General features: G+C 38.8%; 3 protein-coding genes across 4 annotated transcripts; 1 reads left to right on the forward strand and 2 right to left on the reverse strand.

The window, feature by feature from the left end:
• Window positions 1–251: 251 nt before the first annotated feature.
• Window positions 252–6730, reverse strand: LOC103470384 (protein limb expression 1). The gene is made up of 6 exons (XM_008418799.2): window positions 5755–6730; window positions 4126–4331; window positions 2976–3116; window positions 2799–2894; window positions 1204–1281; window positions 252–1079 (listed from the first exon to the last, which is right to left on the reverse strand). Exons 1-6 carry the CDS (start codon window positions 5834–5836, stop codon window positions 633–635), a joined length of 1050 nt encoding a protein of 349 aa, XP_008417021.1. The 5' UTR covers window positions 5837–6730; the 3' UTR covers window positions 252–632.
• Window positions 6731–6865: 135 nt separating this feature from the next.
• Window positions 6866–11751, reverse strand: riok2 (RIO kinase 2 (yeast)). The gene is made up of 10 exons (XM_008418803.2): window positions 11103–11751; window positions 10243–10381; window positions 10036–10152; window positions 9537–9712; window positions 9352–9440; window positions 9053–9244; window positions 8879–8971; window positions 7659–8087; window positions 7360–7459; window positions 6866–7256 (listed from the first exon to the last, which is right to left on the reverse strand). Exons 1-10 carry the CDS (start codon window positions 11166–11168, stop codon window positions 7095–7097), a joined length of 1563 nt encoding a protein of 520 aa, XP_008417025.1. The 5' UTR covers window positions 11169–11751; the 3' UTR covers window positions 6866–7094.
• On the forward strand, window positions 11640–20604 carry LOC103470385 (cilia- and flagella-associated protein 52-like). 2 transcript variants are annotated; one of them, XM_008418801.1, is made up of 14 exons: window positions 11640–11816; window positions 12512–12711; window positions 12788–12924; window positions 13035–13157; window positions 13343–13442; window positions 13610–13726; window positions 13985–14085; window positions 14201–14371; window positions 15504–15652; window positions 16926–17071; window positions 17261–17412; window positions 18314–18461; window positions 19799–19910; window positions 20405–20604. In XM_008418801.1, exons 1-14 carry the CDS (start codon window positions 11747–11749, stop codon window positions 20584–20586), a joined length of 1908 nt encoding a protein of 635 aa, XP_008417023.1. In that variant the 5' UTR covers window positions 11640–11746; the 3' UTR covers window positions 20587–20604. The 2 variants fall into 2 exon arrangements, with proteins under 2 accessions (XP_008417023.1, XP_008417024.1); XM_008418802.1 differs by having other exon boundaries at window positions 18314–18416.
• Window positions 20605–22507: the final 1903 nt, after the last annotated feature.

The raw sequence follows: 22507 nt of genomic DNA on the forward strand, positions 1-22507 counted from the left end.
GTACATGACGACTTTAATGTATAATTATATACGGATATCTATGAGGTATCATACCTCTCGCTCAATGACCGCTAAATGTAAGCACGTGCCTGAAATGACTTATTTTGACCCACTTATAAAGATTATGAGTCATCACCTGAGACAGTTTTTACAACTAACTTTTTCTACTGCTGCCAACCTCAATTGACTCAGGTAAGCAGTGATACCACTGAATTGTATGGTATGTAAAACATAAAAAAAAAAAATCAATGACATGTCAACAATTTATTTAAGTTTCAGGCAACACTTTGTGCTATAAAAGACAAATGAAAACATAGTAGCAACAGCAAAGCTAAAATGAAATTCAACATGGTCTTAGAGTACAAGTGTGGGAACAGTTATGTGAACAATCTGCTTTTTAGGGTTAAAGCTGTGCATGCTTTGAATTTAGGATTTAGCATTTTATTTTTAACAATTTCTTGTTTCAAAGTGCTAATGATTCTCATTAAAAATGTGTTACTTCATTTCTGTTAAAATATATAATTAAAAAACTCAGAAAACATCATGGCCATTGACATGTGTTATGATTTCCGATGCCTCTTACACTGCACCATTCACAAAGATGTCATGTACAATGCATATTATTTTATTTCCTATTCATTGTATTTAGGGTTATATAAAGGCACAAACATGCACTGTGAAAATAGTAAGGGGCTGTTAGCGGGTGTGTCTGTGGAAGTTTGCATGGCATTATTAAACACGCCATTGTGCTGAAACATCTGGTCATCTGTATCCTGGCTGTATAACACATGTAAAGGCAGCTGTTCATGCTGGTCTGTGTGACTTGGAGTTGGGCTGAAAACTCCAGGTGTGTGGTGAACATATGCTTGACTGAGGGCCAGGCTGAGGATCTCTGTTTTTTCTTTGTAGAAGCGCAGCTCTATGCCTCGACGTCGCGCCAGCACCAACTCTCTCTGTGCCATTTGCAGCTCCATTGCCAGGAGTCCAGGTGACTTCTGCTCCCGCCCAAGCCAATCCAGAGCCATGCTGCTTCGCATGCTCTCATCCAGCCCTCGCTGGGAGTAGTAGGTAATCACACTCTGGGACAAAGGAGATGAAGCATGCAGTTATGACTGTGGATTAGCAGATAAAGCATCAATAGTCCTAACAACATAACATTTATAAAACAATCACTTTATGATTTGCTGCTTGATAGGTTTTCACCTGTCGAGAGCACTGCTTTTCCCTCAGAGCCTTCAATGTCCCGTTCCAGTGCAACAACTGGAACACCGTCATCATCTCCTGAAAAAAGGTGAGCAAGGGTATGGGAAATCATTTTGAACAAAGTAAACTTCCAAATCATTGCTTTTAAAGCTCAATTGTAAAAGTATTCCTGCCTCTTCAACTTTTTTCACATTTTGGAAGTTTAAAATGACAGACATTCATTTCATCAAAGGCAATTCATTGGGATTTGAAGTGATACACCAGATAAAAGTACAGTGGAGCAGAAGGAAAATGGTACATGGTTTTAAACAGTTTTTACACACAAAAAAAATAAAAAAAGATTATTTCAAATTGCAACCAATTACCTTCAGAAGCCAGTTGATTACTAAATAGAGTCCACCTGTTTGTTAGTTAATCACAGTATAAAATCAACTGTTCTGTGAAGGCCTCAGAGTTTTTATTTTATTTTTTAGAGAACATTAGTGAACAAACAATATCATGAAGAACAAGGAACACAACAAACAGGTCAGGGAGAAAGTTGTGGAGAGGTTTAAAGCAGGATTATTTTATAAAACATTATTCTAAGCCTCAAACATGTCACAGAGTGTGAGTGAGGAACGGCAGCGACCCAGAGCTCAGGGAATCTGGCCTTTACTGAACTTTGTCAAGAAGGAAGCCATTTTTCAAGGAAACATTTTTATACCTTGTATTGTTACAAGACATGCAAGGGACACAGCAAACACGTGGAAGAAAGACCAAAATGTATCTGTTTGACCTCAGTGCAAAGTGTTATTTGTCGAGGGAGCGGCGCACATCCTCCTGAAAACTTTACCTTGACAGTGTTGATACAGCGCCGGTTTGACCATGACATGTAAAACAACACCTGGCCGACCAGCTGCCATACATTAACAGCATTAACATTCGTGTTGAACCTCGAGACCGTACATTGACAGACAGATTTAATGAGACACACATGGGAGGCATTAGATTTAACTTGCATGAGACTGAAGTCTTTGTTTCTTTTGTTTTATGGCAGTACACACAAATATGCGACTCATCTTGCACTAACCGGCTTCTACTTGATGTCGTCAGTATGGCTACATATCAGCATGCAGTCATGTGGATGTAATGGTGACAATAATGAACCCATTTCCTCTGCCCATTATCCCCCCTGTCTGCAGATGTGTTTATTTTACCCAGAGGTAGAAATATGAGGTTTTTCATGCCTCAGTTCATCTGCAATAACACTTATTGCAATGAGGGTAGACTGATATACCTACTAAAAACAAACTCCGGTTGTAATGATGCAGCTAGAAGGTGTAAATAACACCACCAGTTGAGCTACAAGGTTAAAATTAGGCCAAAAATGTAACATTAAATAGATACAATGTCTTTGGAAAGTATTCAGAATTTATAATACAGTCGCTGGTTGAGTCACTAGAGCGCTGTTACAGCGACTGATCATAGACCAACAACAAGGTGCAGACATTTTTTGTGCCAGAGTTTTTATATTTTGACATTAAACACGTGACACTTCATGATTTAGAAGCACAGATTACAAAAATATAATTTTGCAAAACGGTTTGTCGTTGTACCTGGAACTCCAGCATGGTCCGTCCCATGTAGGACTGAAGCAGCAAACTGTAGGTTCCTATGCTGGTGCTTGAGTCGCACGAGTCCTCCACAGGAACCTTTACTCAGAGACACAAGGGCAGGTCAATGTTTATGAGGTGAAGTTAAACCGAAGGAATCTGGTAGCAGCAGATACTCACAGCGTTTTCTGTGGCGGCTTGATTCAGACTGTGAGTGATGAACTCAACGGTGATGCGCTGACATGGCAACTCGTTGACCAGTGAGTTCATTAGAGCCACACGAGCTGCGTCCCTGCGAGCCTCTGCTTGGGTATCACACACCTGAGGACAAGAAAAGGACTGAGATGTAAAAAAATAATAATAATAATAATGTGCTGTTTATGATGGTAAGGAGATAAGAAAACAAGTCACTTATTTATTTTATTTCTCTTTGCTTTTCAAGGAACCACATTTTCTTGTAAAAAAATAAAAAGGCAGTCGCTTGGAAGCGTTGTAATGGATTTTCAGTCTTTTTTTGAGTTCTGTACAGTTTTTCGCTCAATTTATGCAAAAAAGCAATTCTTATAATAAAATCTTTGAGCAGTGTGTACATAAAAACACAAGTGATGAAGTGGATGACAAAATAAAAGATGCCAAGCTAAGGAAGCTGCCTATAGCAGATAAATCATATCTGAAAGTTACATCTTTGATAAACACAATAAAAATCCTGAAACAGGATTCATTATTCCTCAGTGGATTGCTCTTGTGGAAACACTTTGTTGGTGTTAAAATATTTTTTTCTGCACTTGAACTGACTTGTTCATGGCTCTCTCTTTTTGGTCTATGGTTTAGTCAATAAAGCAACAAAAAGAGTAAATCAAATTTCTATTAAAAATATATAGCCAAAAAGGAATAACATAATGAAATAAGAACAAAAAATTATTGCGAAAATAGTTTTGAAATATCTTATGTAGGCTTTCAGGCCATTTAGAGTTATTCTCTGCACACTAATTTATTACATTTTCATAATAATCTTCAGTCTATTTTTGATGAGAAAAATCCAAGCCAACAAATGCGTTTATAGAAAAGGTCAGGATTGTCTGAACAGAATGTGAATAAAGTACTTTAAAACGTGACAAATCTCATTGCTAACAGTTTTAACATTGATAACAAATTGCTATTACAATTCACGCGTTTTCCAGTTTAATCAAAAATAATAAAAACTTGAACATCCCTTAAAACACGATAAATATCCAGATGTAGTATTTGGCCCGTATGGGTCTTTTTGCAATAAAAGCATTCAAAAGTAAAGATATTTTTTTGCTTAATAGAGCAGCAGGAATGACATCACCTTATAGTTGCCAAAGCAGCTTCCTCCCGGCAGAGTGACGTAGCAAACGTAGGGGGGACCAGGCGGAGGTGCTGACTCGTACAACAGCAGGCCGTCTGCATGGCTGCCAGGCTTCCCACAGAACCTGTCCGACTCAGAGGAGGAGTCGTTACACTGAGCTGTCTGCTTCTGCTCCCAGAAGCTGTGCAGGATGCCCACCACATTAACTGCACACAGATGGGCGACAAAATGTTACAACATTCATGAAGCAACTCAGTAAAATCTTGCATTAGTCTGGAGCCTTAGATTTAACAAAATTACATTTTTTAAAATCCATTAACGATGCGCAGAATACTTAATCCAAATATATAAAGAACTCTGTATATAATATGGCTGGATCCTGTGTTTATGTAAGAAGAAAACTACCCCCTGACATTTCGCTCAGATCTGATTATTCTGACCCATTAAAGGGTTTTTGTCTTCCAGCATCTTTTCTTTCCTGCTGCTCAGTTTCTGTTCCACCTGTGTGAAAACCTGCTATTACAGTTAAATACTGCCAAGTGAAGAACTTAACTTTTCTTGTAATTTATAATGTACTTTCCAGACTAGTGGTACTTCTTCAATAACAAAATGTATACTGACACAATAATGCAGCTTTTGGCATGTGAATATTTTTCTTCTGGTTGTTTGCTCTAGAATTGACTGAAATGATAGTGATGTGTTGCAGATGAGGCTAATTGGCAGGACAAGGCTCGTTAATAGCCTTCATCAAGCCTGTTTCCCAAGGATTAGCCTGGGCACCAGATTTTTGTTTTTAAATTATTTTTGGTTAAATTGTAATTTTTGATTTTACCCTTCAGTAAAAGCCTAATTAACCATCATTTTAGGCACAAGAGCTGAACTGGTCAGCTCTGCCTTAATATCTATAATGCTTAGATTGGTTAAAAACCAAACTGGATTATTCTACACAGCACAGTGACTCTTTGAAGCCCAGCTTGAGATTTGTGAAACTTTTTGTGAAAACACAAACATTTTTGACGTTTTTGGTAATAGGACCACCTTTGGTTGTTGGATCACAGAATAAGGGATTCACCCAAAGTGCCTTTAAATTCAAAACAAGCCAAGTAATTCAGCAGTATACACAGTTAGAACTTGAACATATCTTATTTGAATTAGATTATACAAGTTTTATTTTTTTTTAAAATGGCCGACACAAATCTGCACTGTTCCCCAACAAAAAATGCTTCCATATGTTTTATTGTTGCAAAGTTGCCTTGAAATCCATACAGTTCACACAATTCAAATGATCTGCTGTTCAGTAAAATACAGATAAACACCTAAAAAGGAGAAAGTTTATTAAAAACATTTCAAGAAAGAGAAGAAAACAAATAAAATAGAAATTATGAACTCAAAGGAGCCTGATCGGTTACTTTATCCCTCATGTAATGTCACCATAGCCATTCAAGCTCAGCTTTCGTAAAATAGATTTTACCTCGACTAAATGACAATTTGCAACAGAATCACAAAACCCAATGACAGTCCGTTTCATTAGTGAAAAACAATAATCTAAAGTGAGATTAATTTAACAAAAATAATCAGAAGCAGTAGCTTTAAAAACCACGTTTTCCCTTCGACTAAAACGTTACTCACAGTCTTTGGGGCAGTCACCGGTTTCACTCTGTGAGAGGTAAGAGATTATGCTTTCCTCCAGTTGCATGTAGCTCATCTTCATCCAAAGTTTAGTTCTGCTGCTGCCTCAAGAACATTCAGTCATGTTTTAACTGGTCCATCAAAAGTAAAAACTAGCACCGGTCGTTTGCACCTCAGCGCATAAGTGACAATACGTGGAGAAGCTAGAATTTAAAGGAGTTTTCACAAACTTCATCCTCTTCTCCAGTGTGAACATCTCACCAGGATTCCTCTTTTGAAGCAGACCACCTTTTGTCACTCTCTGCACCAATTAGCTCAGAGGGCCCCTCAGCATATTGACACAGAGGTGCAGGGCAGGAATGCAGAGTCCCTCCCCTTTGGGCTGTGCAGCTGGCTAATCCCTGAACAGAACTGCACAGCTTTGCCAAGGAATCAGACCGAACTATTCTGAGGGGAAAAAAAAAAAAAACTTAGCTCAACTACAACAAAATAAAAACATTACAGATCCAGTAGATTCACTAATTTTGGTCAAGGAACAAGCTGGCATCAAAGGGACATGTGCCCATTCATCAGTATCTAAGACTAGAGGGGGCTGGGTCATTTTTGACTTCACACTCAAATCTGAACCCGCTGAGTTCAGAGGCTGAGCTCCATTCATCCCCTTCAATATGAATGGCTTTTGTTCAACTGTGAATTCACCCCCTTTATAAGAGCTGCTTACACATAAATTAGCCAAATTCTGACAAGAAGCAGTTTCTTAGCTACCAAGTCTTACTTCTTCAATCAGAGTAACTCAACAGGTTTCGTGTACAGCTGGAGTAGGAACTGCATCTTGTTTCTGTTGGAGGATCAGTACTCAGTCCTACAACACAACAGCCAAACTATAATCAGCTATTTCATCAATGAATAATTTCACAACCATTCAATCGATTGCAGCCATTTTGAAGACCTACTTAGGGGTGCAACAAAAGTGTTTGAAAGTTTCGATTTTTATAAAACTAACAATATGTAGACATCATTCCATGATTTAACTACATTAGAGCTGTTAAAAAAAAGATATTTACAGTTCAATTAACTTCATGTAAAAAACAGCTTAAGCAGAAAAAGGATCTGTTCTGAGAATATATTTTTATTATGCGATTACTCTTTGAATACTATTGATTGTATAAAACAGTTTAAATTGCTGTACAGAGACTCTTCTGGTGTTCTTTTCTCCATCCTCGATGATAAATGTTCAGTTCTTCAGCTGAAGGAGCGGAATATTCGAAAAATATAGCTGAAACAAAAAGCATGTCGACATAAATTACGTTTGCTGATTAATCCAGTCCTGCAGTTGCATGCTATCCCCAGAAGGAGGCGCTCTCCATGCTGGACTTGATGTTATTTTGGTTATCCCTTCTAGATTTGGTGACCAGGTTAGCCTCGCCCTTCTGCAGACGTCTCCTCTGTGCCGCCTTCTGCTGCTTGGTGAGTTGCTGCCGCACTTTCTGACGCACAACTTCCTGCAGCACAAACAACATCAGCAGGTTACTGCATCAATGGAATCACACCGTGCAATTGTATCTATATTGATATTGCTATGAAACCAGCAGGGTTTTTACTTACTGGGGGAATAGTAGAGCAGCTTCCTATGCTGCCCATGGTGGCTTCACTGTCTGTTCTCCTTCTTCTGTGTTCTGCAATTTGTTGAAGACTGTCTGAGTCTCTGAAAACAAACCAAAAAAAAAAAGGTTTACAGGGAATGCATTGACTGCTGGCAATTCCAATTGTTTTCTCTGCACTCAGGATTTCCTCAAGTGATTCTCAGGCACCAAATTAGGGCCTTAATGAAGGCTTTTTAAATGATCAGTCAAATATTGTAGACCCTGACGCTGCTAATTTGGTCAGCATATGCCTGAGCTTACCTGAACGGTTTGAACTCTTTGTTGGAGGCAGAGAGCTCAGCCAGCTCTGGACATTCATCTTCAGCTTCCTTCAGCTCTTCCTCAAACTCTCCTCCTGTTTCCTCGTGGCCTCCAGGTGTGGGCACCACCTCTGGAACGTCTTTTGATTCATCACTGCTTTCCTCTTTCTGATCTTGTGTCACTGCAGGTGTTTCGCTGACTTTCAGGCCCTCCAGTTCCTGCATTGAATGTTTATATTCATCGATGTCAAAGCCCTTTTCCACCTTTTCTGCCTCCTCGTCTGATGCCTCTTCTTCTTCTTCTTCATCACCATCATCATCCTCCACCTCCTCATCTTCGGGTCCAGCAGGATGTAGTAATTCAGCATGAGTCTCCAAATCTTTGGTAAAGCCGCTGGCTGACACTTCAATATCGAGAGAACAGGACCGCCTGAGGGAACAAGCAAAGCTCTTGTAAGAACGACTTTCTACCCATGACTCAGCGCAGGTTGGGTGTTCTTCTGAACAGTTCCTTTCAGAAAACTCACATGAACTCATGTTAGCAAGTCCATTTTAGTTTTAGCTTCTTTTTGCTGTGTAAATTATAAAACATACAACTGCAATGAATTTTTAAAAGAATTGGATGCAAAAGTTTATATTTATTGTGGATTTTTTTCCTAATCACAGATCAAATCAAATTCATATACACACTCAAACTAACATCTATTTTTTTATTATTATTTTCAGGTATTTGAGATGTGTAATGTTAGTTTGCGTTATGCATTTCAAAACCAGTTTTGATATGTGTTCAGAATCATTGTCCTATTTGAAAAAAATAGTGCCTGAATTAAATCACCTGGCCCAAACTGTCTCCCTCACATGAAGGGAAACTGGTTAAAATGTAAAAACAAACCTAACACATTGTGCAACTGGGAGGTCCTGACATGGTATGGAGCATTAAAATCGACCACCAATAATACACTTCAGAAGGAACTTGTAAACTTGTGACTACTTTTAACTTTAAGAGATACTTTAAGTGTCTGGACTGTAAAATATGTTGATCAGCAGAACCTGGACAGGAGAACAGGTGGAGGAAAAGCAACAACTTTTCCTTCAAGTAAAGAACTGAATACATTTGGACAGATACATTGGACAATATATTGTGGAGCCCTTCTTATTTTGACACAAAGTGTACATATGAAGAATGTTAAACATTTTAGCTCATGAAATATTAGAAGCTACCTGACATCTTTGAAAGTTGGAAAGAGCTCGCTTTCATAGTTAAATCTCTTTGCAAAGAAATCTCTGATGCATTTGACGTCACGGTCGAAGTACCTGGAAAAAAATAGGTTGGAGATGTGAGCAAAGTTTTTTTTGGACAATTTTGTTTTTTAGTCTTCAGGAACACATACACACCACTCAGCATTGGCGTGAGACGTGGACACCATCTGAGGGAAGTCGATCATTGTTATGTGGTCCTGGTCGTCCAGCATGAGGTTGAACTCATTGAAGTCTCCGTGAATCAGGCCGTGATTGGCCAGTTTCACAATAAGCTCCATGAACTCGCTGTACAGCGCTGACGGGTCCTGCAGCTCATGCACCTGACACCTGCAACAGTGGGAAATACACTCAAATTAGGAGAGGAGAACACATTTGTAGCGCATCACTATTATTGCTAAATGCAGACAAACGCGGAGGCTGGCCAGCTTACGCACAGAGGATATCCATTAATGAGCTCCATCACTACGGCATGTCTGTTGTAATCCACAGGTTTGGGAACAGGAAAGCCTCGGTCGTACAGAGCCTAGAGATGGAAGGGAGAATAATTTAAACTGCAACTTTATTACATTTTCATTTCGTCAGCTCCACCTGACCTAAATCCACCGATTCAGTTCATTACCTTCATGTAGGCGAACTCCTTCATGGCAGAGAGGCGTGAGAGGTAAAGCCAGGACATATTCTTCCTGTGTTTGTGGTAATCCCTCTTGTTTTTTAAGTTTCTGAAGGAGGTGCGACCCAGCCTGTGCAGTTTCAGAGCGTACTGCTCCCCATTTGGACTCGCAACAATGTAAATATCTACACACAGTAGAAAGAAACAAGAGAAAAGAAAATAGTCAATTCTTTGGAACAAAAGTTCAGTTGTTTTTTTGGTTTTTTTTACATTATTTTGAATTTGTAGATAAGACATTGCAAAACACTTCTCACAAAACACAAATTCAGTGAGAATTGTATTTCCAGCATAAAAAAAACATGTTCAAATTTGAGTTTTGAGATTTTAAAGATTGTAATAGTTTAAACATTACTACAAAAAAGTACAAGTTCTGTAACTGAATTCCACTAAACCACTTCAGCTAAACTTAATTTATGGTAATTTATGGCAAAAGGCAATTTTCTCTCACCTGACTCTTTGCCCACACCCATCTGGTTGCCAACCGACAGAATCACTTCTCTAGAGCACAAAGTTTTTAAAGCCAAGTAGTCGTATCCTCCGTAGTTCAACCTGTAGCCCTGCACAGCTACAACCGATGCAGAATGGACATCAGAATAAATGACTCACAGGTAAATACCAGCACTGCTATAAGTGAGACAGAAACCCAAGCTCTTACTTTTGGAGCGTTCATACACCACGAGTTTGTGTTTTACAAGTTCTCTCAGGACCTTGTTGCAGCCGCCATGTTTAAGGCTGGCAATAGATGACAGAAGACTCACTGGAACAATTTCATGGTTCTTCATCCCCATCTCAACCTGTGAAGGAAACACAAGGTTACACTTTGAGTGGGAAAGCATAATGGTTGCAAAAAAACTACTATTTCTCAGGGAACTTTCAAACTTTTTTTTTCCATATTTATGTAGATATGACAATTTAATTCTCGCCAATACATTTTTTCTTCAGCTGAATAAGATGTTTACAGTAGTTATAAAGTCTTGATTATTTTTAAAATCGTGAAAATATCCATTATACAGATTATTTGTGTAGTTTATGTTCACAATATTTAATTTTGAGCAATAACTTATTTTTTTTAAAAACAGGAGACTGCACAAATTAAAGGATTTTTCAAAGCAAATAACTGAATTGAAGCTAAAATGTACTTTTTGTAGCTGTGACACATAACATTTTTATCTTTATTTAACTATTTGAGATTCTGGTGGCTTCTCAGTCTTTATCAATCTCTTTCCCTCTTTGTTTCAAAGTACAATAATTTCAAATAATGTACTTTCAGGGAGGATAAACTTTAGAGGGTATTGTCGTCTCTAAAGATAATCTCTCCTCTTATTCTTTTTTCCTAAGAGCGTAAAATTAGAAAATAAATCAATTCGACTTTAACCGAGTCATTTGCCGTTACGACATCGGTAACAGTGTCGTTAATGAAACATTAATTCAGATTTAGAATAGATATCCTAACAAATGAAGCTAAGCTAACTCATGCTAACCCTTTTAAGACCAAGCGCTAATATTATTACTTACAGCGGTGAGGACTCTGAAGTCATCTCGAGATAAATACCTCAGCATTATAACATTGAGCTTCCCCATATTACAGTTAGTGAGGTGAAGAGAATAATATTATAAACAGGTTTTCTTCTACCAGTACAGAGCACAGTTTTAGTAAACACATGTGCAAGGCGGACGCTCTTCTTCTGTAGCGTCAACCAAACTCATGAAAACATTACGCCACCTACTGTACTGGAGTCTTTTAACGGTCCAGCGCGAGAAACCAACGAAATAATTTGTTTGGTTTTAGACAAATGTAGCGGATGCGCAATTTTGAACTGATTAAGTTACCATTGCTACTAAATTATTGGTACTTCATTGATATGACATATAAGTCAGACATAATAATGATACTTTTTTTTCTTTCCTCACAATTGCGAAAATTAGCTTTCATTGTTTCATATTTTGAGCCAGGTACTGCGAGTGTCAAAATTTCCGAGAGCACATGAAAGCAGCTCACTGGAGCCGAAGTTGTAGCCACCTCTTGTTGCTAAGTGACCGAATGTTTGGAGCATTCTGAGTGCCAATTTGACGGCGGCTTTACCCTCTACCGCTTTAAATTTTGAAAATATAAATTAGTCAGGCATTTGTTTCCGCCCTTCCCGATTCACATATTTGACATGGATGCCAAGGACGATGAAGCACGAAGCAATCCTGAGATGGAGTTAGAGGCTGTTATCGGTTTTAACGGTAGGTTCTCTGGGGAGTTCAAAGTGAGGAGGTGAGGACAGGGTCTGCTTTTTGTTGAGGAAACGTTTGAAATAGAAATGGCATATACATTTATTTTTTATATAACATTTATTTTTTATTTATTTTTGTCCATTAACAAATGTACACTTGCAGCAAAACATTAACTAAGTTGGGTTTCCACCGCCTGACTTACCTCAATCTTAAGTATTTACTAAAAAAAAGAATGTGCTCATTCTGTTTTGTTGGTAGTTGGGTTGATGACATAACAACAAGCACAAGAACCGGAAATGGTTACTTGTTGTTTTCGGATGAATTTTCCCCATCCACCTAAATGTGGGGTTTGCTTTTTCACCAGAATTTTTTAAAAATGTTTTTAATAAAAAAAAAATTTCATTAAAGTAATTTTAATAAGTTAAAAGTTTTCTTTGTATTTGTTTGCGTAATAATACTTGTATAGCATTTTATATTATGAATAGAATAGGAGAATCAAAAATTGTAAATCTGTTGGATAGAAAAAAAAATTAATACATATTAAATTTCCACAAAAAAACCTGCTTTAATATTGTTGTGTTTTTCTTTACTTGTATGTAATATTCATAATATCCTAGAATATTTAAAACAAAACAAAACTTGTGCAAATTCCAGTTCCAACTATTCCTCTTTCACACCATTTGTATCCTCATGTCATGTATCAGGTCATGTGCCCTTTGGCCTGAAGCTTCATCCAGACAAGAAGTATTTGATATATCCTCTGGGAAGTCTTGTTATCCTGAAAAGAACCGACGATGGGAAGCAGGAGTTTCTGCATGGGCATTCAAACAATGTATCCTGTATTTCTTTGTCCAAAAGTGGAGACTACATTGCCTCTGGGCAGGCCAACGTTGTGGCCGTTAAGGTAGCCATACTCACAAAACCCTTTTATGATTGTGCATTTTTTGACACTCTTAAGTTACAGTAATACTTGTCTGCAGGCACCAGTGATTATCTGGAACTATGCAGCGAGAGCAATCCACGGCCAGCTACTGCTCCATAAGGTGAAGGTCGAAGCAGTCGCCTTCTCTCCCAACGACAAGCACCTGGTGTCTCTTGGGGGCCAAGATGATGGCAGGTAAACAGCTAAACCTCTAAAGACTCTGAGCCCTGTAAACTCTGACCTCCATGCAGGATGGACATCTGATGAGCAGGACCTATGCAAGGTGTTTGCTGTGTGTTTCTTAGCATCGTTGTTTGGAACGTCGAGACCAAACAGGCCATATGTAAGAGCTCAGCCTCGACATACGGTTACTGCCTCACCGTGGAGTTCTTCCACACCAGTGATAACATCTTCGCTTCAGCTGGCAGGTGGGTGAACGACATCTCTCGTTCTGTGATGTGTTGGAAATGATTTTGACAAAGGGCCTCGTCGGCCTCGTCATAGCAAGGAGGATTTCTGTAAATACCAAGTACAACAACACTTGGGAACTTTTAATCTAATAAATAAGTGTTACTGTGTCATTTGTCTTACTGGTACTGCTGTTGTTTGCCAGTGGAACACTGCGGATCTGGGAGTTGGATCTTACCAACAGAAGGATCTGGCCCACTGACTGCAGGACAGGCAAGCTGAAGAGGACTGTGAAATGTGTGGAGGTATGAGGCCATATTGACATAAAGCTGGAGATTAGGGATCTCTATTACTCCTGAAACTTTAAAAAAGAAAACTTAGTTGAAAAAAAATGAAAAAATGAAATCATAAGAAATACTGTAATTAGAAAAAAGTGTGCGTTGTTTTGAATTTAATTTTTTTTTTTGCACAGATTTCAATGTGTGATCAGTATATGTTCTGTGGCACAACAAGTGGGGACGTAATGAAAATCAACACGAGGTTGAAACTTTTGAATAACTGTGGTCCAGCTAGAGCAAAGTTCAGCGGGGTAAGTCATCACAGCTTCTAGTCTTTTATTTCTAACACTGCACAATTGCTGACCTGTAATGTTTTGTCCTGACGAAATGCTCATTCAGGAGATAGTTACTATACTTTCTCCATGTGTGAGGGATAAGTTGAGCAATTTTCTCCCTGACCCATCTGCTTTGCTCCTCGTTAACAAACAGCAAACAAACATAATGCTGTTTGTTTACTAGTGTTCTCTGTGAAGTCTCTGATTTGACAAGTCGTTCTGTTTTCTGTTCAGGGTATCAATGTCCTCAAAGTGTTGAACTCTGGAGACATGATTATTGGCACTGGATCGGGTACCTTGGCTCTGTGTTCCAAGAATAACTTCCAAACTGTCAGGTGAGTCTCACTCAGCCTCAAACAAGAATAGCAACATCTGACTGTTAAACCAGCTAAATTCATTGTGTTTATTATGCAGATGATTTTTACTTCTCTCCTTTATCTTCCCTGATAGGGAAATCGAGCTGGAGAACGGAGTGACTTCCGTTGCCTTCAGTGACGAGGGAGGACAGCTCTTAGTCGGCACAGAGGGAGCCCAGATGTACCGCGTCAGTTTTGAGGATTTCAAAGCTGATCTGCTATGCACAGGCCACAGAAGCACTATCCATGACATAGCCATTCCTTTGTAAGTCTGATCTATCATGTCTACGACCACTTTTCTGTCTGAGTGAGCTCCCAATGGGCAGAAAAATGACCAGCACAAGTTTGAAGCTGTCAGAGTTTCTGCTTCCTGACTGTCTTTCATTTTTTAGAGTGTGTTTTGGAGGAAGGTTGTGTTGTATCAGACTGTTTATTTGTTGTGTTTGCCTGTCTCACATTAACATTCAGACAGAAGCAGACTTAATTTCTTTCACAACAGTTTTTTTTTTACATTCAAGTAACATGTTCTAATAGTACATGTTTCCCTGCATGGAGTTACAAACCTGCACAGGCTGAAATTTTTTAAAACAGAGGTGTCAGAAATTGTGCTAGGTTAATTATTTTTGACCCACAAAAAATAATTCCAAAATATCTACTACAGCTGGCCGGCTACTGGACAGCACATGCACCGCTAATGTTACAAATTCCTGAATGTTCTAGTGAGCCATTGGCACATATGTCAGAAGGACCTACAAGCCACCCGTCCTCTCTGTTTGCAATTAATAGTGACCTAATGCTACTACCAGCCACATTGGTAGGAGAAGAGATTACTGGTATCTGTCTCAAACTGATGGCATCAATAGATCATAGTACAAAACTGCACTGTGATGAATGTTTTCCACATGCCCCTTTCCTTGCAACAGCTGCATGCATGCGGAAGGAGAACTCCACTGTGGTGGCTGAAAAAATTCAGAAGTTATGAGGACTAAGTGCAATAAAAGTCTCTAAGACTTTGCGATTTTGTCTTAGCAACTTTTTCCAACTTTTCCCAACCACCGAGTGGTTGGACAGTCATTTAAATAAATGATTCTCATTATTGTGAGCCTGTTAAAAAGGGGTCACCGACGAAATTTCACTCAGAAGGCTACAAATGAGGAAAATAACCTTAAAGGTTTTTAACATTTCTATTGTGCTTTATTTTATATTTGATTCGAAACTACCTAATTTCTCCAGTACATGTCAAGTTTTTAATTTTGACCAACTGTGTGACATTTAAAAGAAATCTGTGTTTCTCTAGCTTGCTCACTAGAGGGTGACACATTAATGCAACATCTGTTGTAAAGTTGGGCAAACTGCAGGTCAATACTTCTTACTTTGTTTCTTTTGATGTGTGCTAGTGCCATGTCCCAGGTGTTTGCAACCTGTTCTGAGGAAGAAATCAGACTGTGGCGCGTAAACAAGCCCAAAGAGCTAATGCGTCTCTCTGTGCCCAACGTGACCTGCAACACCCTGTGCTTCATGACTGATGGGCACGGCATCATCAGTGGTGAGATTCAGGCAACGCATCTAAAATGTCTTGTAAACACATTTGTATTTCTTTAACAATTTTGCATTTTGTCACAAACTTCCATGTATTTTATTGAGATCCTACCTGATAGAACAACAAAGAGTTGTGCGTATTGGGAAGTGGCAGGAAACTGATACATGGTTTGATTTTGTAAAATCACCTTGAGTAAATCTCTGTCAGTTTTTGGGCAACATTCTTTGCAATTTCCCATGATTTCCCTGTGGGGATAATGTGTTTATGATAATGTCAATCATCAGTCAGTGGATTGAAGCAAACTGCACTTCTCATGGTTTTCTTGTAACAATAAACCAGAAGTATTCATTTGTGTTCCTCCACACTCATAAGTACCTGAGCGATATCCCATTCTAAATCTATGGGATTTAATATGATGCTGGGCCACCGTTTGCAGCTGTAATGACTTGATCTCACCTGGGAAGACTTTTCACAATGTTCAGGAGAGTTTGTGGAAGTTTTTGTCCATTCTTCCAGAAGCACTGGAATTCCTCCAAAAGGTCAGAGTTCATCTGCACAACTCTGTGCAGCTTTTCCACACAGAACGTGTTCCTTTATGCTTTTGCGAACATTGCTTTATGTACTAAAACACACGTTCAAACTATTCCCACAAAGTTAGGAGCATAAAACTGTCCAAAATATCTTGTAAAGCTAGATCATTAAGTTCCGTTCAATGGAACTAAGGGAACAGGTCCAACTCATGAAAACACACACACCATAATTCCCTCCATCAAACTGAGATAATGTGGTTAGGCAAGTTCCTGTCTCCTGGCAGATGCCAAGCAAAGAAATGCCCATTAGGCAAGATTCGACTGTGGGGTATCTAGTTTGGTTTAAAACTGGACTTATTGCGCTGATGGCATTTTATCATGCTGTCACCAGGCCATGGAAGTGAGTTACACATCTTCATTCAGCATTTTGGATGATTGACCCAATACTTATGACAATGTAGTTCTGACTGTATATAATAAATATAAACTCATGCCACACTATTCAATTTTTTTTCTCTTTTAAATTATCTTTTCTCTTTACCTCACAAATGTGCATAGTGTGGTATTTGTCTATTATGTGAAATCACAATAAAATACACTGAAGTATGGGATTGTAATGTGACAGTAGCCTGAATACTTTATAGAGTAGCAGTTCATCTGCTTCTGTGTCAGCGGTGCCGAAGTCACCAGCTACAAAATACCGCTCATCTTCACAACAGTAGGGATGCAGGTTTTTCTTTGGGTTTTAGGATGGAGCGATGGTAAGATCCGCATGTTTGACCCAAAAAACGGGAAGCCGCTGCTCATTATGAACAACGCGCACAATATGGGCGTGACAACCATCGCCAACTCCAGAGACTCCAAGAAGATTGTCAGTGGAGGAAGAGAGGGACAGGTCAGTATGTTCTAATATTCGCTCTACAGATGCAATGTTCAACTCAAGAGGTTAAAACAAGCATCTTCTCAGTTTGAACAATACGAGACGTTATTTCTTCACAAAATGCTACAATAATCTAAAGGGCCGTACTCTTATAACAAAATAGTGAGAAGGAATAGAGAAGAATGAGTTTATTTCCATTTGCAGGTGCGGGTTTGGGAGCTACAGTCTCAAGGCCACCGTTTGCTGAATACGCTGGCGGAGCACAAAGAGACTGTGACTTGTGTCAAAATCAAGAGCGATGACAGCGAGTGCGTCACAGCCAGCACTGATGGGACCTGCATCATCTGGGACTTAGTGTGAGTAGCACTTCCGGAGAGCACATCACACACTTCAGCAGTGGAAGGAACACACACACACAAACAAACTTTATACTTACTCTCTTCATCTTTAGATTTGTGTTGCAGCCCTCGCAAAATGTCGTGGAGATCAGATAAATGACTGGAAATTTAAAAGTGAAGCTACAACAAACTTGTGGAAAAGACAAATCGAAGCACATTACTACGTAATTTCATCACGGCGTTCAATTTAGCAATTCTTAAGTGACAGACAGAGAGCAGCATGCTCCTCCTGCGTAGGAGAATGGGCTTCCTATGCAGTCAGGAAAAGTGAAGAACTGAGGTGTTTTTCACATCAGGATTGGTGGAGACAGTCCATCCATGCATATTGTAACTGTGATTGTTATAGCACTATATGAAGCACTGTTGTGTTTCTGCTTCAAAAAATTTAATAAAAACACTACCAGTTATTGTCTAGAAAAAGAAGAGATGAGAAATACGAAGAGTGCTGTAAAATGGCTGTCTTTAAATATTGATGCTGTTTCTGGTTTTTAGAGAATTAAAGTACATTTACCGTGCTTACGGTCTTTAAACAACAACAGGAAGATTCTCTTTACAGACTCTCTGTAAAGAGAATCTTCATTATATCAATCTGTGGTCACAGTTTTTCGTTGTGCTTGGTGAACTTTCTTCATCCATCCCAACATACTGTAAATTTTCTGTCTACTTAACAATTTACAACAGCAATTTTTGTGACTCTTGTCCAGCTCCACGTTAAAGCTGTCTTCAGCAGGCTATCCTTTAAATGTAATCATCAACAGAAAGTTGACTTGGAGTAAAAAAAAACAACAACACCATTAGCAAGCTTCTTCTCATGTCTTTATTGAACTGTTCCTCTGTTTTTCTTTGTTTTCTTGTTCAGACGATTCGTGAGCCTTCAAAGGGTGATTGCGAACACTCTTTTCCGGAGTGTGTGCTACAATCTAGATGAACACCAGATCATCACAAGTGGAACTGACAGAAAGGTGCTTTCAGACCCTATGGACCCCTTGCAGGGTGACGTCACGCGCGTAAGATCCCTCCCCAGTCTCAATACAGGAGGCCAAAAAACTACTGGCTGACGATGACATTGGTTTTAGCTGTTAAGATGTCAATATGACGCGCTGAGTCTTAAATGTATGCCCGATATATAAAATAAAAAGAGACTCATTGCTTTGCTACGACAACTAGATAACAAGGTCAGGAAAAAGTTTTTATTAAGAAAAAAATAGTGGATGAGAAGAAAATAGTTCACTTATTCTTGCTTGAATTTGACAACCGTAACATCTAGGTGTGATGTGGAATTTGGTGTGTTTCGGTTCAGTTAAAAATAAAAAAAGGCGACATAAACACCAACTCTGACGTATCCTCGTGTTTAAATTGACTAATCAACCACCGCAGTAATAGCAGCTGTGTATAATCTACCACAGTGAACACTTATTAATAATTGCAAAATAAATATTAAGCCTAAAAACATAAAACTGCAAAGGACTAAATGTTCTGTTCTTTGTGTGGGAAATGTTTGAGTGTTTTTTTTTTTTTTGGTGTTGAATCCTGAAACACATAGTGGCGTTGTTGTGCAGCGTATCTGACACAGAGAGCACGAAAAAAGTGGTTTTGAGTAGTTTATCAATTTTTCTTCTACGTTATTTTTCCCTTTTTGGTGGCGCACTGCACTAAACGAATCGTACCTACAGCTCCAGGCTTAATTTAAACAGTATTTTTGCCCTTCATCATTGTGCGCATGCGCAAAATTTCCGGACATGAACAAGGGTGCTTGTTCATGTCCGGAACAAGCACCCTTGTTTTGCAGTTTTGCATTGTCTTGCAAAAGTCTTCACACCTCTTGAAGCTTTTCACGACAACCACAAACTTGAAAGTCGAGATACCAAACAGTGATAGAATGTTATGGGTTAGATAACTGGTGTGCAAAGTTTTTGTCACTTGGTCCAAAGTCATCAAGTCAAAAGTGAGTGATCTGTATAATAATCTGATAGCTTAAAGAAAACTCCAAAAGTAAAGTTTTTATTTATGTGGCTTTTTTTTTTTTTTTTTGTACCAGCTTAACATTAATGTGCATGTGCAAAAATAACATTTGAGTAAAACAAATAAAATCTGAATAAAAAGGAATCTCTAAATCATTGTAGATCTGCAATATGATAAGGGTTTTGTTCTTCTTCAACAAACATTTATTATATTTCTCTAAATCAATCAAGTAAATGCATTTTTTTTTTTTGCAACCAGGCTGACCTTTGAGTAAAAAATTGTGGTCTTATTTACTATTAAATTAAAAAACGTTCCAGTATGAGAAAAACCGTGTGAGGTTAAAACATAATAGCTGTAACCTCTGTGCTCATCTGATTGTCAGATCACCTACTGGTACGTGTTGGACGGCACTTCCATCAGAGAACTGGAGGGATCCCAGTCAGGGGCCATCAACACCATGCACGTCACAACTGACGGCAACCACTTTGTGACAGGTCTGTTTCCGTCTGAACCTTCATTGTGTCACCAGTGTTGCTGATCTGAGTCAAGCTTAGAGAGCTTGATTAGAACCTGGACATCAAAACTGGTTTTAGACTGGATATAACAGGCTAACGTTAGGCTTCTCTGATGCCCTCCCCAAAGCCACAAAAGATAATGTCTCTTTTCAGAGAAAATGATTAAAGCCCCTGACGAATATGACAAACATGCCCAAGATAGTAACTTCTGAAAAACAAAATGTAAATAGATATTGCAATCACACATTTGCTTCTGTTTCTTTCTTTTCTTTCTTTCTTGTCTGTCTGATCAATCACAGAGCATTTGAGTAAAAAAAAAAAGGTAGTCATAACCTTTTTATGGCCTTTTTAATATGGCATGTTTTTACTATTTTATCTTGAGCATGTTTTACTCTCTCCTGATGACACTGTAAGTCACTTTTACAGTTTTCTTTAATGTTATTAAAACATCTTTCTCTGTTTTGTATGGCCAGGTGGAGAGGACAAGCAGCTGAAGGTGTGGGACTATACGCTCGGAGACGTAACCCATGTAGGGATGCCTCTTGGTGCAAGTATTACCTCCACCAAGATCTGCTCCAGCAACCGCGTCCTGGTCTGTACCACTGCTGACGGAGGCATTTGGCAGTGGAAGTTTCCTCACCCTCCCTCTTCCTAATAAACTCTTGAAGTAGCATTTTATCTTAATATTTATTTGCAAATTTTACATGTAAGATTGCAGAATGGATTTAAACTGAGAAATAGAGAATATCACTAGATTCAAACAGTATTACTAATTATATATGTCAATGTGTTGAAGTGTTTTTGAAATTAATTTAAATTAGTAAAATTAAACCACCTAATAGTTAATCTCCTCTCTGTGACTCACAAAAGAAAGTGTCTTATAGAAAAAATATTTTCAGGTCATAAGCGCAATTGTTAATTGATTTTATCTCTGCAATAACATTGTGTCAAGCAGATGTGGGAAAACTATGTGACAAAATCCACTTTTGATACCTCAAGTATTCCCCTTATTGGAAAAGAAATAATTTCAAATTGTTCTATCTGTCTGTCTGATGTATCAGAACAACCTGAATGTTCTGCCATGAACAGCAGGTAATATGAAGCTCTTCATTTTGAAGCTAGATGGCGCTGCAGCACAACAGGAGTCATATGAACAGTTGTTTTTTTTGTCTCCTGCATGATTGTTTAATTAGGCATGTCTTTAGAAATCAAGACCCTTTTTCCTGGAAACACCAGATTATTTCCTCATGTAGTTCAGTCTCAAATGATTTCATGTTTGATGTTTAGTGTTGATTTTATATATATAAAGTAAGAGAGCAATGGAGAACAGGATCTGTAATTGTGGTCCCTGAATTTGGGAATACTGCTGTTAATGGATTTAAACATAATTTTGGGGGTGAAGGAGCTAATGACTGTGCTGGGGAAGTGATCAATTTGAAAAACTGAATTTTGCAAATTGTGGACACAAATGAATGAAATCTGTGTTAACGGTGGCTGTTGTCCTCTGGTTTAATTGTCTCATTTGTAGTTATTCTGTAGTGTGACCAGAGCCAGGATCACAAAACTCAACCAGAGCTACTTTGTTAGTAAGAAGCTAAAAAGTGAGAAGTACACCTGTAAGCTCACATTCGATTAATATCAGGGCTGGTTCTCTCCTTTTACATTCTTTTAAAAATAAACTTGTCAAGGAGCTTCTCTTTGTTCTGTTGTTTCAAACATTTAGAAATATGTTTTCCTGTGATCTGAGAAAGAGCTTCAAATATTTTTCCCTTTCATATCATGGTGAGAGGAAGCTGGATCACATGATAATCCTCTAACTTGGTTGGGTGAAAGTAATAAGAGGCCACGTCTAATTCAGATTGAATCATCATACCATCCCCTAACTCAATTTCTCTCTCACTGTTCCGTTAAGAAAAAAAAAACCACATTCAAGGCAGAAATTTGATCGATTCATTTATGTGACTGAAGGCTCCAACTCTCAGCAGCTGCAGAGATAAAGTTTTGAGGTGAAAACATGCGATGCAGCCTCTGACACTGGAACACAGCGAGGCACGGCTTGTTTGTCAGTCAGTCTGGATAGATAAAACCAGCGGTGTGCTGGTGGAGTTGAACTGGGAGCACACAGCAACAACCTGGCTGGCCCCGCCTGTGTGTGGGGATTATCTGGAACGTGGCGTAACGGCCATTCCCGCATATGTGCACACACACTCACACACACTTAAACAGTGAGTGTCTTCTTTCCAGATGTGCTGAAAAAAAGAAAAAAAAATGCTTCTTGGCGTGCTTCAGCTCTGAGCAGCTTTGTTTCCAGTCTCCATCTCCAGGTTGCATGGATTGAAACGTGGCCAATGGGAGTGGACGGACAGGATTCGGCTTTATTTTGTGTTCATGGCGGTTCTTCTCACCACTCCTCGCTCGTATAAAATGCGACGACCCAGTCCGTTTTCTGTGCGTAAATGCTTGAGTATCGTCCACAGACCTGCAGTGAATCAGTCTCCTTTGATAAGAAATTAATGAGCCCCTCGTTGGTGTGAGATGAAAGTGAGAGCAGGGCAGGTCAAAGTGATGAAAGGATC

This window comes from Poecilia reticulata, linkage group LG9, assembly GCF_000633615.1.
Source record: "Poecilia reticulata strain Guanapo linkage group LG9, Guppy_female_1.0+MT, whole genome shotgun sequence".
Taxonomy (NCBI): Eukaryota; Metazoa; Chordata; class Actinopteri; order Cyprinodontiformes; family Poeciliidae; genus Poecilia; species Poecilia reticulata.

What these genes read in the sequence shown, in the direction of transcription:
- LOC103470385 (XM_008418801.1), top strand. Translation starts at nt 11,747, where the DNA reads ATGGATGCCAAGGACGATGAAGCACGAAGCAATCCTGAGATGGAGTTA. An exon ending in CCAACGTTGTGGCCGTTAAG is followed by an intron (nt 12,712 to 12,787) that starts GTAGCCATACTC and finishes ACTTGTCTGCAG; the next exon opens with GCACCAGTGATTATCTGGAA. An exon ending in GGACTGTGAAATGTGTGGAG is followed by an intron (nt 13,443 to 13,609) that starts GTATGAGGCCAT and finishes TTTTTTGCACAG; the next exon opens with ATTTCAATGTGTGATCAGTA.
- LOC103470384 (XM_008418799.2), bottom strand. Translation starts at nt 5,836, where the DNA reads ATGAAGATGAGCTACATGCAACTGGAGGAAAGCATAATCTCTTACCTC. An exon ending in CGGTGACTGCCCCAAAGACT is followed by an intron (nt 4,332 to 5,754) that starts GTGAGTAACGTT and finishes ATCTGTGTGCAG; the next exon opens with TTAATGTGGTGGGCATCCTG. An exon ending in GGACCATGCTGGAGTTCCAG is followed by an intron (nt 1,282 to 2,798) that starts GTACAACGACAA and finishes ACCTTTTTTCAG; the next exon opens with GAGATGATGACGGTGTTCCA.
- riok2 (XM_008418803.2), bottom strand. Translation starts at nt 11,168, where the DNA reads ATGGGGAAGCTCAATGTTATAATGCTGAGGTATTTATCTCGAGATGAC. An exon ending in GGTGTATGAACGCTCCAAAA is followed by an intron (nt 10,153 to 10,242) that starts GTAAGAGCTTGG and finishes CATCGGTTGTAG; the next exon opens with CTGTGCAGGGCTACAGGTTG. An exon ending in AAAGAGTTCAAACCGTTCAG is followed by an intron (nt 7,460 to 7,658) that starts GTAAGCTCAGGC and finishes GTTTGTTTTCAG; the next exon opens with AGACTCAGACAGTCTTCAAC.